This window comes from Anoplopoma fimbria, chromosome 24 (genome assembly GCF_027596085.1).
Source record: "Anoplopoma fimbria isolate UVic2021 breed Golden Eagle Sablefish chromosome 24, Afim_UVic_2022, whole genome shotgun sequence".
NCBI lineage: Eukaryota > Metazoa > Chordata > Actinopteri > Perciformes > Anoplopomatidae > Anoplopoma > Anoplopoma fimbria.
In genome coordinates, this window is record NC_072472.1 from 5,108,657 (window position 1) to 5,124,784 (window position 16,128).

At 41.2% G+C, this 16,128-nt stretch overlaps 1 protein-coding gene across 1 annotated transcript in view; it reads right to left on the minus strand.

Moving 5' to 3' along the window:
- Positions 1-16,128, minus strand: part of LOC129113582 (polypeptide N-acetylgalactosaminyltransferase 10-like) — an 81,555-nt gene that overhangs the window by 12,207 nt on the left and 53,220 nt on the right. The window contains exons 5-7 of the mRNA XM_054625969.1: positions 10,827-11,012; positions 10,058-10,241; positions 2,862-2,979 (exon numbers count right to left, since the gene is read on the minus strand). Of these exons, the coding sequence (XP_054481944.1) occupies positions 2,862-2,979; positions 10,058-10,241; positions 10,827-11,012 (488 nt within the window). The remainder of the gene's footprint in view (positions 1-2,861; positions 2,980-10,057; positions 10,242-10,826; positions 11,013-16,128) is intronic.

Genomic DNA, 16,128 nt, shown 5'->3' on the forward strand with positions numbered 1-16,128 from the left:
CTGTCGTGCCTACAATCTGTCAGTTCTAGTCCGGAGAACTGATTCCATATAATCTACATTTCTCAAGGCGATGTGTTAACAGGTCGGAGTTTGGCCTCTTTCTCAAGGACGTAGGCCGACCACTAGAAGCTCAGCGGGTCAATAATGTGAGTGAAAATGTTGTTTTTTTCCTGTGATGGACTTTCCTTTTGGACTTGATCATTTCCAGTCAGTCTGTTGTTGTTCTGCATCACTCCCCTTCCTGATCCTCCAGAGCGGACATCAGGTGGCTTTACTCCTTGTCAAGTTCGTTGCACCAGTCCAGCTTGGACAAACAGGATCGTGGGAAATAACAGATTGAATCCACCCTTCTCCACATCTCGCTGTAGGAGAAGGTCTGACCTGCTGTGCGGATCCCTCCCATCGTATTCATCCCAGACTGAAACACTTGATCTTAATAACAGGGGCGCCTCGCTGCAGGCGGGATCAAGAGTTTGAGTTCAGCGACGTTCAGATAAAATTGAAAGTCTTATCACTCGCTTCAAACGCACAACCTCTACAATCTGCTCACCTCAAAGCTATGAAAACGACACCACCAAAACATCTCTTTTAGAATAATATAATAATTGTATTTATACAGTGCTTTTAAAAGATAAGTTACTAAGTGCAATGAAAATTGTGCCAGCCAATATTTGACTCATATGCCCTTAACAACACTGACTGCATTTACATACGCGTGATTAATCTGACTATTTCTGACTTTCTGCACTGCGTCCATATTGCAGTTACAGCTGATAACGCTGTCCTGGCCAAAGGAGGCGGGACGATGTCGGCCTGGAACATAGACTGTCAATAAAAAGTGAATGTAGTCATGGTGACGTCGCTCATTGGTTTGTGGACTGATGTTATGAAGCCTTGAGTTCAGCGATTCAACCATTGCCGTCTTGAATTACGACTGTCGCCACGTTGGCTTTTTGCAACCAGCTAATGGACGTTACCATATTTGGAATGCGGAGGAGTGAGGTAGTGACGCCGTATATGGCTCTGGTAGCGGCAGCCACCTGTCAATCACAGTAAGCCTGCCATAAGGTATTCTCTGCTTTATGGTCTATTTTACTTTGAATGGGACCATCATTTACTAAATGAACATCATGCTGTATTGAAGAAGACTTGAAACGACTGGGATCATAAAACTCATGTTAAAATTGTTTACTGAGGGAATAAATCAAGTGATAAGTAGAGTCACTTTCTCATAGACTTCTATACAATCAGACTTCTTTTTGCAACCAGAGGAGAGAATGACTGTTTTAAGACACTTGCATTGGATCACTCTGCAAAACTGGAGGTTGCCACTTGGCCCGGAAGCATAGCTCCCACTCCGCCCCCCAGGTTAACACTGTTAGCTTTGTCAGAACTGTTGCAGTAGTCTACACTGTTAACGCTGTTAGCCACCATTTCGTCTCAGACAAGTCTATATTTGCTGGAGATGTCAAAGGTGAGAGCCGTGTGCAGGCAATCCCGGCCCAGACGCTTCATGTCATGTACAGCACCTTTAACCAACGTGAACAATAATGTGTGAATCCAAAATGGAATAGGTTCTTCCTTGGCCCATGCTACACCCTTCCACCAAGTTTCATGAAAATCCAGTAGTTTTTCTGTAACCCTGCAGATAACCTCCTTGGCGGAGGTAATTAGCAAAACAGAGTAACGCAATGTGAATGCATTACTTTAACGAAGCAGCAGAAGGTGAATATGTCCAATCAAATTAAATTACCCAGCAGTAGCCTTTGTGCTTAATTGAGTGAGACGACAAAAGTCCTTACTCGCTCAGACCAGAATTCAATTATTGTGACGGGCCGTTTTGTCCGTCCAGAAGCCCGCTGACGGAGGCAGCAGGGGGGGGGGGCTGGTTCTTAACATGCTGGCCCAGTCGCGAGCAGTTATGGCGATGCAATAGAATAATTCATGCTGAAGCACCAGACAAAAGCATGATCTAATATGATATTCTGAGTATGATTAATGTGGAGAGTCCTCCATGCGGCAGTATGTTCAGCTCAAATGACTGAAACAAGAGTGGAAACCATAATGAGGAATGTCTCATGGGCTCAACATATTTTTTTTCCTTTAGCTATTTAGTTGAAGAGCCGTGGATAAACAAATGAATAATTAGGAGAAACATGTGAAACACCATTTTTCCTCCTTAAAAAGCAATCAGATGTCACAATATAGATGCGTTCAGATGCATCTTAGCTGTAAATGAGTAACTATAAATGGGAAGAACTGTTGAAACCCTGCTACTCCCATTCTGTGATACACTGTAAATAAAACTGCACAATATGAGCAGAACTTGAATAACAACATGAAAGCCTTTTGAGAAGGGCTGGGTATTCAAAATAACAACTATGATTACAGCACCAATGAAATATGTTCTCCCCGAATAGCTAAATAAATATGTTTGATTTAATTAAATCATTGTTGTAAAGGTATGCAAAACAACCATGCAAAATATATGTGTGCAATTAATGTGGACAACAATATTGAATGGTGATAAAAATCAAATACATCAAAATAATTGTTTTGACAGTTTAACTTACTATAAATTGCAAATGCAAATTAAAATATTGCTCATGTTTCTAACAAAAGAACACAAAGTTCATAGTGCTCATTATAATCTACACATGTATCCAATACTACTATGCAATATCCATTACAAATATACACAGGCTGACAAACATAGAAAGGAACCTCCCACTTTATGGAATTCATGACAACACTCAACATTGAAGATTGACACGGAGGTGTTGCAGTGACTCTATTAAATATGTTCTACACTAACAGTACAGTAGTTCTGTGTGAGGTGGTGTTGTTTTTTAAGTTGTTACCTTGAAGGAGATCTCGTACTGTTCTCCTCCCCAGATCTCCAGACCCGTGTCGTATCCTCCCAGCTCCCAGAACCACTTCCTGTCCACAGCAAACAGTCCACCTGCCATCACTGGAGACCTGCAGGACACAGAAGATCACTCACTGTTAGGGCCACTAAAGGAACAACAAAATGAGACTCAGCGTTTAAGTGGAGCTCTCCTCTTGCCAAAGTTTTTCTCCATTCATCATTTCTCAGATCTCATAACAAACAAAAACACAAGCAGATAAAAACTAGAATTACTGCTTCTTACCCCTGCCAACCTTTTTTTGTGTGTGCGAGGAATTTACATCCTAGTCTGTCCAACATTTCATCACTTCATCATTTCATCCCATCGACTATGTGTGAAATTGTCATATGTAGCATATCAATTCTTGAGTTATGGCCAAAAATGTGCTTTTTTAAATTAACAGTGACAATGACTTGACCTTTGTTCTTATCAGTTCATCCTTGAGTCCAAACAAGGCTCCTCCCTCAAGGTGTTATGAGATATTGCGTTCACGAGAATGGACCGGACGGACGCACAGACGAACAGTATGTAGGAGTTCACATTCACATAAAAGGATCTACTCAGGATCACAGTCATGGCATATTGATTGTTGCTATGGAGCACTGCATGGTTGCCAGGGTGAACCATGTGTGGGTGATAGTAACAGAGGCAGTGCGTATAGTCCTGGTTGTATGACGTTTACTGAGGGTTTGTGGACAGAGTCAGACACAGGGTGTCCAGCACCACAGAGAGAACGAGAGTGATGTGTGTGCTCTCCCTGTACAATGCTCACTCAACAGTTTACGCTATAGTAAGCAGTAAATCAAGGTTTCAGACACTTGCATCATCACCAGCAGGTATGTGATGCATTGCATTGTGTGGGGTTTTTTTCTGCAGAAAGTTGTGCTATGCTATTTACAATACGTTTTTGTTCCATTGTGGGGCTTTTAAGGCAAAGCAAAAAATGGTCGAGTAAATATAGTGCCATAGACATATTTGTTGACTGTCTCAGCAGAATAGACAGAAAACAGTGAAGCAGGCAAATACAGAAAGGACAGGAATAATGAAAAAAAGGAAACTCTAGATATATTTGTGTTTCTCTCTTACTCAATATTCATGCACAATTGTGACACTACCAACATTTAACAGACAACTTTCAAGACTATAGGAGGTGGAGATTCAATTTTTAAAGTCTTTGCCCTGACAGTACATATACAAGGTATATGATTCATAAATCTGATTTATTTCCTCGCCCTCACTAAACTTGATTTGCTTGACCAAGCCAGGTTTCTACTAGTTTCTAATAGCTAAGTTTGATCCCAAAAATTAGTAAATCGAAAGGACCTATTTCTGACCACAGGGGATTAAATGAATCAAGATAAATGCAGTTCTGACTAATATATTATAACTGTTGACAGGCTGTGAGAGTCAGAGTCTATTCCTGCCTGATGTAACCTGCATGTGTTTAGAAACCCAGTGACAGTCTTCACAGCGCAAAACCAAATAACCCATCCGAACCATTGTGATCTTTGTCCGATATGAAAAACATCAGACGTAATGGTCCTCAGCTCAGAGTGCATAAGGAGCTCCTCCCGCCACCGGAACTGAATGAAATGTATTGAACAGCTTCTCGTGAGGACACCAGTGGGAGAAAAACACAAAGAGCAGTACAAACTCTTCATTATGAGAGGATTTTCTGTATTGATCTGTGATATATTACATGACAGACGGTGGTGGCTAACCATCATGCTTGGCTGTATAGAAGATTGTTTCATCTTAATCCATTGCGCTGGGGTACAAAGTAAAAAAGACTGTCAGGTGTCTTCACACTGAAGGCAAAGTGAATTTTGAGGATGTGTGATCGTAAAGAAAGACAATAGAAAGAGGGAAGTGGAGAAAATTTGATTTGATGCGTTTGTGTGTCTTTAAACATTTTTTACTTCAGCATTTGAATTTGTGCTCCATGACTTCACTTCATGAAGGATCAGATAAAATGTGTGTAAGGAGAGAAACTGAGACAATAGTAGAAAGAACTGGAGATCAGTCAGAAGCTAAGGCTGGATTTATTGCTCAAAGATAAACCTCCCTGTGGATATATGAAAAGATGGGTGTAATGGGTAACTATTGGCTCGTAAAGAGGTGGATACTTCAAAAATCTGAACAATGCCTTGTGTAGACCTAGGGATTGAGAAACATGATTGGTTGGTCCAGCTCCAGTGGGGTTATGGGTTCATAATGGAAAAGAAGAATTGTGTAAATGTTATACTCCAACTCTGACAGTGGTTCAGATATCTAAAGATTTGGTGTTCAGTTTGAGGAGAATTAACATGCACTCACAGTACATGTTTGTTTGAAACTTTGAGCAAATAAACTAAGATATAAAGTGAAATTAGCCAAAGAAATTGACATTCAATCATATCAGACACAGGGCTGAAAGTTTATGAATTCAAGGAGTAAGTAAACATGAGTGAGCCCTCAAATAATCACACATTAAACCTTGTAAAATCCACAAAATGAAAAAAAAGAATATCCCTCTCTTCTTCCCCTGCCTCCCTTTGTTTGGGGGATATAGTGGACAGCCCTCTGAGACCTTTTTCATGACTTTTCCAATATTTATTGATTGCATTGTATTTTTCCTGTCTTTCTAATAAAGTGAAGATTTAAAATCATGAGAAAACTGTGATCTAGGCTTGACAGTTCTTGTGGTGAAGTCTAAGCAGGTCATTATATGAGACTTGTTACTTGTATGCTGGAGGATGTAAACACATAGCACACACACACACACACACACACACACACACACACACACACACACACACACACACACACACACACACACACACACACACACACACACACACACACACACACACACTTCTTGTGTTAGTGCTGAATAGAATGCAGTGGACAGACTTTCATCAGGAGACAAAGGATAAACAACATGGCTGCAGGGGGACAGCGGAGAGGCGTGAGTTGCATGAGTGTGTGTGTGTGTGTGTGTGTGTGTGTGTGTGTGTGTGTGTGTGTGTGTGTTTGTGTGTTTGACTTCACAAAGTTCAGTGATTTAAAGCTGTTGAACTTCCCTTGAGTGTGTGAGCCTAACAGACAGAGCACGGACGCCGTGTGGGCACTGATTTGTGTGGTGGAGATTGTCGGCTCTTGTTTGACGGATGGCGAAAACACAAACACACTGCGCGGAGCGAAACGTGTTGGCTTCTGGGTAAACAACACTGATATCACACAACTCAGGTGAAGGTGGTGAACATGTGGATCATTGAACAGCAGCCAGAGGCCACAAATGTTTTCCAATAAACCGTTTATTTTCAGCATTAACTCTTGAACCACCGGGTGCCACCAACTATTAAATCTGGGTTTTAATATTATTACTTGAGGAAATGCGAATATGTTTTCTTTTCTTTTCTGCCAGAAGGCTTTTATAACCTGCAGAGTTTTCACACAGCGAGCGACTGCGTGGACATTCATCACTGTCACACCAGCCGCTGACGCTGGCTTTCAAATGTAGGAAAGAGAAAAGGGTTTGAAAAAAAGAGTCAGGTTGTAATAAAAACAACAGAATTCATCACACTGTTAGCGTTTGAATTTTGAAAGCTAATGTGTTCACTTGACACAGCAGTAATTAGCCTGTAATTAACTTACCGAGCTGTAATTAACTTTGGCAACTAGCTTAGCTTCTACAGCTAACAGGGCTGGAAAAACCCTTGAATTTTGAATTGTAATATTAAATATTTAGATGTTTTCGTCATTGTTTATTTTATAAGAGACCTCATCTGGTGAATTCCTTTAATATTTACTATGCCCTTTACCACTGATGATACTCATTCCATTACTCAACATATCATTGGAATAATTGAATACTCAGAAATGAAAAGAAACCTAAAGCCTCAGCCTAATTCATTTCCTTCAGTTTATATGTTTATCATTTGCTTGCTAATTGACTATAAATGGTTATTAGATTATTTTTTTATTTTTTTTACATATGTGAAGAATGTTACGCCATGTCATGATTTTGTTTGTTATTACATTTGACGTATGGTGATCAATATCAGATACATATTCTTTTTAATATTGTAATATTGATTTGAGCTTTATAACCCTAGTACAGCTCTAGTTAGTTGACATACGGTCCATAAGCTGCCGTGCATGTCTGACTCTGGTATCTGCAGGAAAAAACTCTCAAACAGTCACAAAAGGCAGAGCGCGGTAGTTTTTGGCAGTTTTCCCACAAACATTCATGCATACCAGGTGAACACACCTCTCCAGCTGCACAACACTTCATTTAAACGGCGGTACCCTGACCCAAAGTCACCAATCATACTTCTGCAGCTGCTCCATTGCTTAGCAACTGCTCTGTTTAGCTGATGTTCAGGAACTGCTTTTTGGTTAAACATTGTTCTGCTGGGAGGCATTTTATGGAATTTATACAAATGATAGATAATGCTCTTTCAATCCATCTATCTTTTTTTCCCTCTTTCTATCGATTTATTTATCTTTCTATCCATCCATCCACCCAACACTACCACCCACCCACCAATCCATCCATCCATTGTGGTAAACTAAGTTACCACAAGGCTAAGTTATTCTAAAAGTAATTGTTGTAGTCTTGTAGAGAGAATGGTGCAGCTCTGAATTTCTGCAATTACTTTCTCTACCACTTTGATGTTTTGTTTGGGGTTTTCAGAGAAGGAAATCAGTTTGGAAACACAGTGTCAAATTGAATTTGGAAAGTACAATTGCAGACTTTCAGCCAGTAAAAAGGTCCACTGAATTACCATTGACCAGCAGTGACCGAACTGACCTCAACAGCTTTAAAATAACTAGAAACATACAATACTATTTACTTATTCTTAAATGTAGGCTATATTTTATCTATACGTCATTCTTTAACTGATACACTGTACAGTTTGGCATACTTTGTTTAATAAAAAAAAAAAAAAGGTCCCCATTTCTGTACTAGCTAAATCCGTCTGGGATTAAATGTGTCGTTAGATTTGTACTCTTCTCTTATTATTTGATAGAAAGTTCTTAATCTAAATTTCTAAACTTGAGAAAAATGTATTCTATGTCACTTTACCAAAACTGTTGTAGGTCTGCTTGTGTTTTGACAACATTTTCCAGGAGCAGGTATTCACTTCTTCAGCTGGAAAAAATCCGTGCTGGTCTTCTTAAGTCACTGTTCTTTGGCAAGCGTTAGTCCACCGAAGGATAAAAAGATTCAACTCGATGCACCATGAATATTCCGACTCACAATTTAGACTAATTAGAAATGCTCCAGTTGACATTCTCTATTTCAGTCTCTTGACCTTGCAGCTTATTGCTAAATGAAACATTGAAGCCCGGAGGAGGGATGAGAGAGAGAGAGACATGACGAAAGAAAAGAAAAGACGGGGAGAGAGGTGATGGCATTGACAAAAGAGACAGTGACAGAGGCATGAGAACGGGGGTGAAATCATACTCCCACACTCACACACACGCACACACACACACACACACACACACACACACACACACACACACACACACACACACACCTCCAAGATGGATTTCGCCGTCCCACCGTGCCTCATTCTCCGCTGCGTCAATGTCCATCAGAATGAAAATGAAAATCTTTGCGACTCAAATTGGATTTGCACTGATGAAGGTCATTTCATTGGGCAAGAAGAGCAGACTAATTCACGAAATGAGGATTGATTCTGATTGTTCTGCAGCTCATTCCTTCTTCTTTAGTCTCTTATCTTCCTGCACCACAGCCGCCCCTGCCTGATGATACCTATTTCCCAGGACACTCAAATAGTCTTTGGCATCCAGACATAGAGAAACGTTGTCCCACCAATCCCCCCCGGGGCTCACAAATGGAGTGTCTGGCATTACATGCAGTTATTTGGCCTTACAAATGGCAAAATGTGTCTCTGGGTATAGTTTATTTATTCTGGCTTCCATTACTTAAAGGTTAGCTGCCATGAAAGTGCTGCTTGTCAAGGAAGCTGTTGGTCCTGTTTGCAACGGAGTAATGTTAGAGTTAGTGATTATTTTCATGACCAATTTTTCTTGACTTCTTTTTTGCAATTAAGTGATTCATTATTTTGAGTATAGATTGTTGCAAATTGTGATGAATTAAAATTATAATTGTCCCCAAGGAGACAAAAAACAACAACAGAACTTAAGCCCCTAAAATTCAATTAACAATTATATAAAACAGAGAAAAGGAGCAAATCCTCACATTTGAGAGAATGGAAGCTGCAATTTGGCATTTTCCTCAATAAATCACTACATAATCCTTTTCTGTGAATCTGTAAACTGTAAAGCTGAATTTGCATCACAAATGTGGTTAGGAATTCCTCCTACAGCTAGCTAGGTAGTGTAAATATTTCAGCATTATGGTGTAAATGAGCACGTTTTCCTCGAGCTTTTGACTGCATCTCACCGTCTACTTTATCAAACTACTGTTTCCCAGGTCAAGAATGAAATTTCACACTCGGTCAATATTCATATATTCCCAATAACCCCAACAACAAATGTATTCCTTTTTTTTCTTCAAATGAAAGTTATATTATCTTGACATCATTACACACAATCAATAACCCAATAAGTTTGTATCGCCATCTTAAGATGATTGATATGAACAATAACATCCAATCTTTGGCCAGACTCCATTATTCTTTTCCCCAAAGAGGAAGAAAAATAAGAAAAAAATGTCCACAGAGAATGACTGTTGGTAAAAAATTACAACCCAAAAAATATGTTCTGATGGAACTACTTCTGTACAGATTGCAGACATATTGAATTTGCATATAACCTGGTGTTCGTAGTATGTGTTGCCCAAGAGATGACGTCTTCTGTCACTTACTGTAGATTACATCCACACTAAGTTGGATCAATCTGAAAACATCTTGCGTCCACACTAATGTTTGAAGGTCACTTTTTTATCTGCCAGCTCAGTGTGAAAAAAAGGCCAAAAAGGAGACAAAAAAATATGCATTTTCCGATTTACCGGCGGATCAGCGTCAATGTAGTCTAATGCTATGGAGACCATTAAGCCCCAAACTGCAGCCCTGTCATTGCCCGTCCTGTGCAGCATGCAGGTGGAATAGCCGATATGTGTATGAAAGTGGAAACAGGGCAAAAGACATCACATAAATATCTGCACTCACTCAAAGGGTTCGCTGGGGTCGTTGTTCTGCAGCTCTGTAGGGATGGGTATCCGTTTGTAGTACATTTCCCAGTCGAACGCCCCTCGCATGGCGTCCCCCGCCTGCGTCTCGTAGCCAAAGTTGTCATGGTCGATCACGTCGATCATCGGACAGACGATGGTCTTCCTGTTTTTAGCGATTCGGTCTGAGAGACACAGATGCAGGCAGACTTGTTGGTACACAGTTAATGACAATAGATGGTATGTAGAAGTGTCTCTTAAGATTTTTGGCTTTAAAACTTCAAAAGTAAAAGTCTACTAGCGATTGTCTTGAAAGATTGTGGATATGCAAAACACGTAAACTCCAGAAAGCACTTGCTGCACTGTTGACCACCACAGCTTCTCCATTTTTCAGCTGCTCTTGATGAAGATGCATTGATTATTTAGAAATATGAAATATCTTTGATACTTTTTTGAAAATAAAGGCTTATTGCATACATGATGGTATTGTGAAAAATACTGGATCGGGATCAGTAAAGCTAGATCATGTTTTTCTACAGTATGAAGACACATTGTACATGAGCAGATATTCCTTCACCCAGCAAGGTTATGAAGACTATCAATGAATGTCAGATTTGCTTTCTTGTACTTTTATCCTTTATCAGGACTTTTTCGCAAAAATATTCAAATTTGGCAACGTATCACACAGTAACAATAGGGATTCATGTTAGTGGGAAAGTCAGAGTGTGGACATGTAATGCTGATGAGTTGCGTGCGTTTGTTTTCCTCACCCAGCAGTGGAGGCAGCCAGTTGACGTTGGCCTCGCAGTGGGAGTCCAGGAAGGTGATGACTTCTCCTTTAGCGGCGCCGGCTCCCAGCAGGCGAGTCCTGATCAGCCCCTCCCTCTTCTTGGTCCTCAGGATTCGAACCTTCGGCAACCTCACCATGTACTCCTCGAGGGCCACCTTTAGGTGCTCTGCAGAAATAGAGACAGAGACAGTGATTTCATCAGTATATTGTGGAATGTTTTTGACGTCACCAAAAGAGCACGGTAGGATCGTCGGGTAAATTTGGCCGTAGTGACATAAAAGAGCAGAGCTTCATAAAGTTGTCCACAAATTGCAAAACCTCACTTCCGTGCTCTCTTACAAAAGAGATCAAACAAAAACTAAATCATTAGCAGTCGCCATCAAACAAGACATCTGCCTATGCCACATGCTCCATACTGAAATGTTTCCCTGTAGGCCCCACATCAAACTCTCACCCAGAGTGAAAAAAGATCAACTAAATTCTTTTTATATATCTTTACTGTAGTCATTAGACGGAATGTTACCCTAAAGAGAAATAATCCAACCATGAGGAATAATATTAAATCAGCCCTTCCTAACGTGCGCTCATAAAGCCTTTTGTTAAAAAAACTAAACAGCGTTACAGTGATGCTCATGATCGTTTCAATAGACAAAAATCATTATGCCCTATGAGGGAATTACAGATACTGCGGCGCCAAAGGATTAGTTCAGTTTATTGTCAGTGAGCAAATAACACAACGCAAGAGTTTTAAATACATTTTTTATAAAAATCCCTTGCAGAAAGAGTTATTGGTGCAACACATGGGAGTCAGTTCAAATCAAAACTGATATCCAGACTTTCTAAAACGGCAAGAACTTATAAATCCCCCACTTCTTCTGCTAAAATAGAAAATATACTGGAAGGTGACAAAATATAGAGATGCGGAAAGAAAAGTCAAACTCCAAAAAAGTGAAAGAAAGCGTTAATCAATCAAAGAGAAGGTTATATATATACAACACATTTTTTCTCCAACCTCTCCTCAGAGCTGCCTTTGAAAGAAATCAATCCTGACCCTAATGGAGCCTGTAAATCTTTCTGCTCAAACGTCAAGTCAGGTCTGACAGGTCAATAAAAAAAAAATTGGAAAGCCAGACTCAAGGCCATGTTTCATTCGCTGTCTGTCTACTGTTACTGTGTTTCTAAAGCCCAGACACAGTCAGCCGTCACAGAGAAACACAGTGAAACTGATAATCAACCATGGTCCAGATGTCTTTGTATCCCTGACAACTAAAGTGGTATTAGCACTTACATTTTTTTTGAGTAAAGAGCACTGATTTGATAGTCGATAGAATTGTTTCGAGTCAATTTAAAACTTTACACTTTGGAAAATGGTCAGTAAACCTCAAATTTTATCAAACGTAAAATCAATCTCTCTCAAGCCGTGTGAGAAAGGCATGTTGGAAATTCAGTCATCAACACGTTGCTGAACTTCATTTGCATTTAATGCCATCTTAACCGCACAAGGTTGTGATAAAAAAATACCATACGGTGCAAACCGGCTGGCCAAAAATGGTTCCGGTATCATGTTGAGGACACAAACAACAGATGCATGTGGAAAATAAGACGACGAAAATGTGATAATGAGTGCGTGCCTCCACCAGAGAGACGTGACTCATCAGTGTTTTCTTATCGGTCTGTCTGGAACACAAACCGTTTCATTTAACCAAAGCTGTGACGACAACAGAGAATTTCAAAGGGCAAGACAGGCCTCCCCAGGGGGGCTCCAAACAGTTTCACAGGAAAAAATATCACATTAGCTAGTCAAAAAGTAGATTAGAGATGCAGCAGTTTGGGGGAATTTGACTGTTTATCACGCTTTCACTGGAGTCAGAAACTAATAAATGCCTAAGGACAAACATTTTATGCTTTCTGTGTTAATATTAGGCTTTCTTGGTTCAATTGTTGTGTCTATGGTGTCAAATAATAACATAACCATGATCCCACAGACGTATACAACAACTGAGAAAAACAGAGTAAGTAAACTAAGGAGAGGTGATGGCATCAAATGGTCAGATTCAATGTTTGAATAGTTCTAATTAAAGTCAAATGTGGACAAATTATAAGCCAAATACTTCTAGTGCGGCTTATGTTTTATACACTATATAATGTGGGAGAAAGTTGGTTTCTTTGTTGAATTCAAAAACAGAACTTTTGAGAAATATGTTTAGATATATTATCAGCACCACACTCTTAATACATTAATAAAAGGGCTTTTCACCATAGGAGAATCCCAACATAGAGGGTTGTACAAAGAACCATCTGTGAACGGTTCAACCCAGAACCCCCTATGAAAGGATCTACAAAGGGCCCTTCTATGGTGTAATGGTTCCACCGAGGACCTTCTCTGGAATTTCTATCCAACCTTTCCACCTTCTAATGGTGCTAACCAGAACCTACTGCTTCAAGCCATGCTTTTAGTTTCACAGTTTAGCCCGGTGCCATGGGAACCACTCCCAGCGGCCTTGAGCCTTAAGAGGTGTCTAAAGGGCCGGTGCTGATGTCGTGCAGCACAAAACCCCAACAATCATAGATCACAATCACAGTTTTTGGGTGAGTGGGCAGGCAGGATCTTTTAACATTCTTGCTCTCGACAATCCCTGGAGAACTCTTTCTTCCAAAAAAGGATGAAAAGGGCTTTTGAAATGGAACTATTAGTCTAACAAAGAACCCTTGAAAAGCTCCTTCTTCATAAAAGGGTTCTTCAGAAGCAAACATTCAGCCCGACATGTTTTAACACGAAACAACTTGTTTTATCTTTTCTCTTGTTCATATATTGATAAAAATAACACTATCCTAATTAGTTGTATGAATGGGGCTACCAACTTCAAAGTCAAGTCAGCCAGCTGAAAGTTGTATTATTTTCCAATTTTGTGTGACGATATTTAAAAAGCAGAATTGACGGTCATGCGAATATGTCATGAATTTACCTCTGTGCAACTCCCTTGTGCAGGTAAATTGTTATCTTTGACCAAAATACCAGATTGCACACACACACATTTTCACTCTCAGCAGTCCAATTGTATAATGCAATGGAAGCCTTCACCCAGGGGGCGGCTGTGGCTCAGTGGAGAGCAGGGTCGTCCTCCAATCAGAGGACCGGCGGTTCGATCCCTGGCTCCGGCAGTCCATGTCGATGTGTCCTTCGGCAAGACACTTAACCCTGAGTTGCTCCCGAAGGCTGGGTATGAAAGGGTGAATGATTAGTAATGTAAAAGCGCTTTGAGTGGTCGGAAGACTAGAAAAGCGCTATACAAGTACAGTCCATGTACCATTTACCCTGTAACTCAGTTCTGAAATGAAAATATTTTTATTTTAGGATTTCTCCATTTGCTTTTAAACTTCTACACAAAAACAGTGTGCAACGCCTCACAAAAAAAGGACCATTATTTGCAGAATACAGGCGGACATTAATAAAATATTGCCTCTGTCGGTGTTCCTCATATAGCATGTCTTACAAATGGGCCGCTGTCACTGAGCAAACCCCCTCCAACACAACCACCTAATTGGATTCTGAATATCAGAGGATGGAGGAAAAGCGGCAGTGCTTTCAAACTTTCGCAGGCTAAACTGCAGCTGACAGACATAACTTCTATATCTCTGCACTTTGTTGTTTCCTTCCTGCTTCATTCTGGCTTTCCTTTTTGGTCCCTTCTTTTGTTAGTTCTCTTCATCTTCCCTCCCATCACTCAGCTCGTCTTTGGTTTGTTTTGATGCCGTTTGGCAGCGGCTGCCTCTCGGGGTGACACTCCTGATTCCGACGGACGGCTGAAACACCGAAGACAGCGGGACCAGCCAAAACCAACAAACACGAAGCCAAGTCCTCAGATCAGTCTCTCCCACTGCCTCCCTCCATCCTTATTTATCTTCTCTCTCCTGTGATCTACTTTTTTAATGAGCCTGATTAAATGACAGTCTATCTCTTCAAGTCAAACAGCACCCGAACCCACCATCACTTCACCCGGACAAGACAGTCCAGCATTTGGGCAAGACCAGAACTGACTAGACATTATTAAAGCAGAGCAAAACAAATTAGAACAGCAGTAATCAAGACTAGAGTGAAGAATGCTGTCTATTAAACTGTCACACAGGCCTCTGCTGGTTAATCCTGAAGGCCCCATTTGGGATACAACCTGCCTGAAGTGGTCTGGTCTCAAATGAACCTGTTCCATGTGTCTGAATTACTGCCAATAGCTTTGAGAAAAACGGTAGATTACTACCAAGAGTGAAGATGAATTCCTCTTGTTACATTAACATACAGTGCAGTTCTGGAACCAAACTCCTGGAGAGGGGCTGGACTTTTTCCTTTTCCGGAGTTGCCCAGGGTGAGAGGCGCCGGGCGGGTGTGGGGATACTCACAAGCCCCCGGCTGAGCGCCGCTGTTCTGGAGTTCTCCCCGGAGAACGAGAGGGTCGCCTCTCTGCGGCTGGGAATCGCAGGGGGAAAGTCTCTGACTGTCGTTTGTGCCTATGCACCAAACGGCAGTTCGGAGTACGCGGCCTTCTTGGAGTCCAGTGCGTGTTGGCCTCCGCCAGGGCTGCCCATTGTCACCAATCCTGATTGTGATTTTCATGGACAGGATTTCAAGGCGCAGCCGGGGGAGGAGAGTTTCCGGTTTGGGGACCTCAGAATCACATCCCTGCTTTTTGCAGATGATGTGGTTCTGTTGGCTCCTTCAGAACGTGACCTTCAGCACGCACTGGGGCGGTTCACAGCCGAGTGTGAAGCGGTCGGGATGAGAGTCAGTACCTCCAAGTCTGAGGCCATGGTTCTCTTCCGGAAAACGGTGGATTGCACCTTCTGGGTTGGGAGTGAGTCACTGCCCCAAGCGAGGGAGTTCAAGTATCTCGGGATCTTCTTCACGAGTGAGGGTAAAATGGAGCGGGAGATGGACAGGCGGTTCGGTGCAGCGTCAGCAGTGATGCGGGCGTTGTACCGGACCGTTTTGGTGAAGAAGGAGCTGAGCCGTAAGGCAAAGCTCTCGATTTACAAGTCCATCTACGTTCCAACCTCCTAATGACAGCCAGTGAGATTAAACAAAGAACATTTGTATTGTATGTACAGCACATTCAGCCAAGGAGAGGGAAGCGGGAAAGGTTATCGCGTCTAATTGTGAACGGTTAATTTGACCTGAATAAATTGGAATATGGCTCCTCGGGTTTACTGAAAATTGGCAAGGCTATAAATCACCCTAATGAGAGCAGGCTGATGTCTGCAAACACATTAGTCATTATTAGAATGTGAAG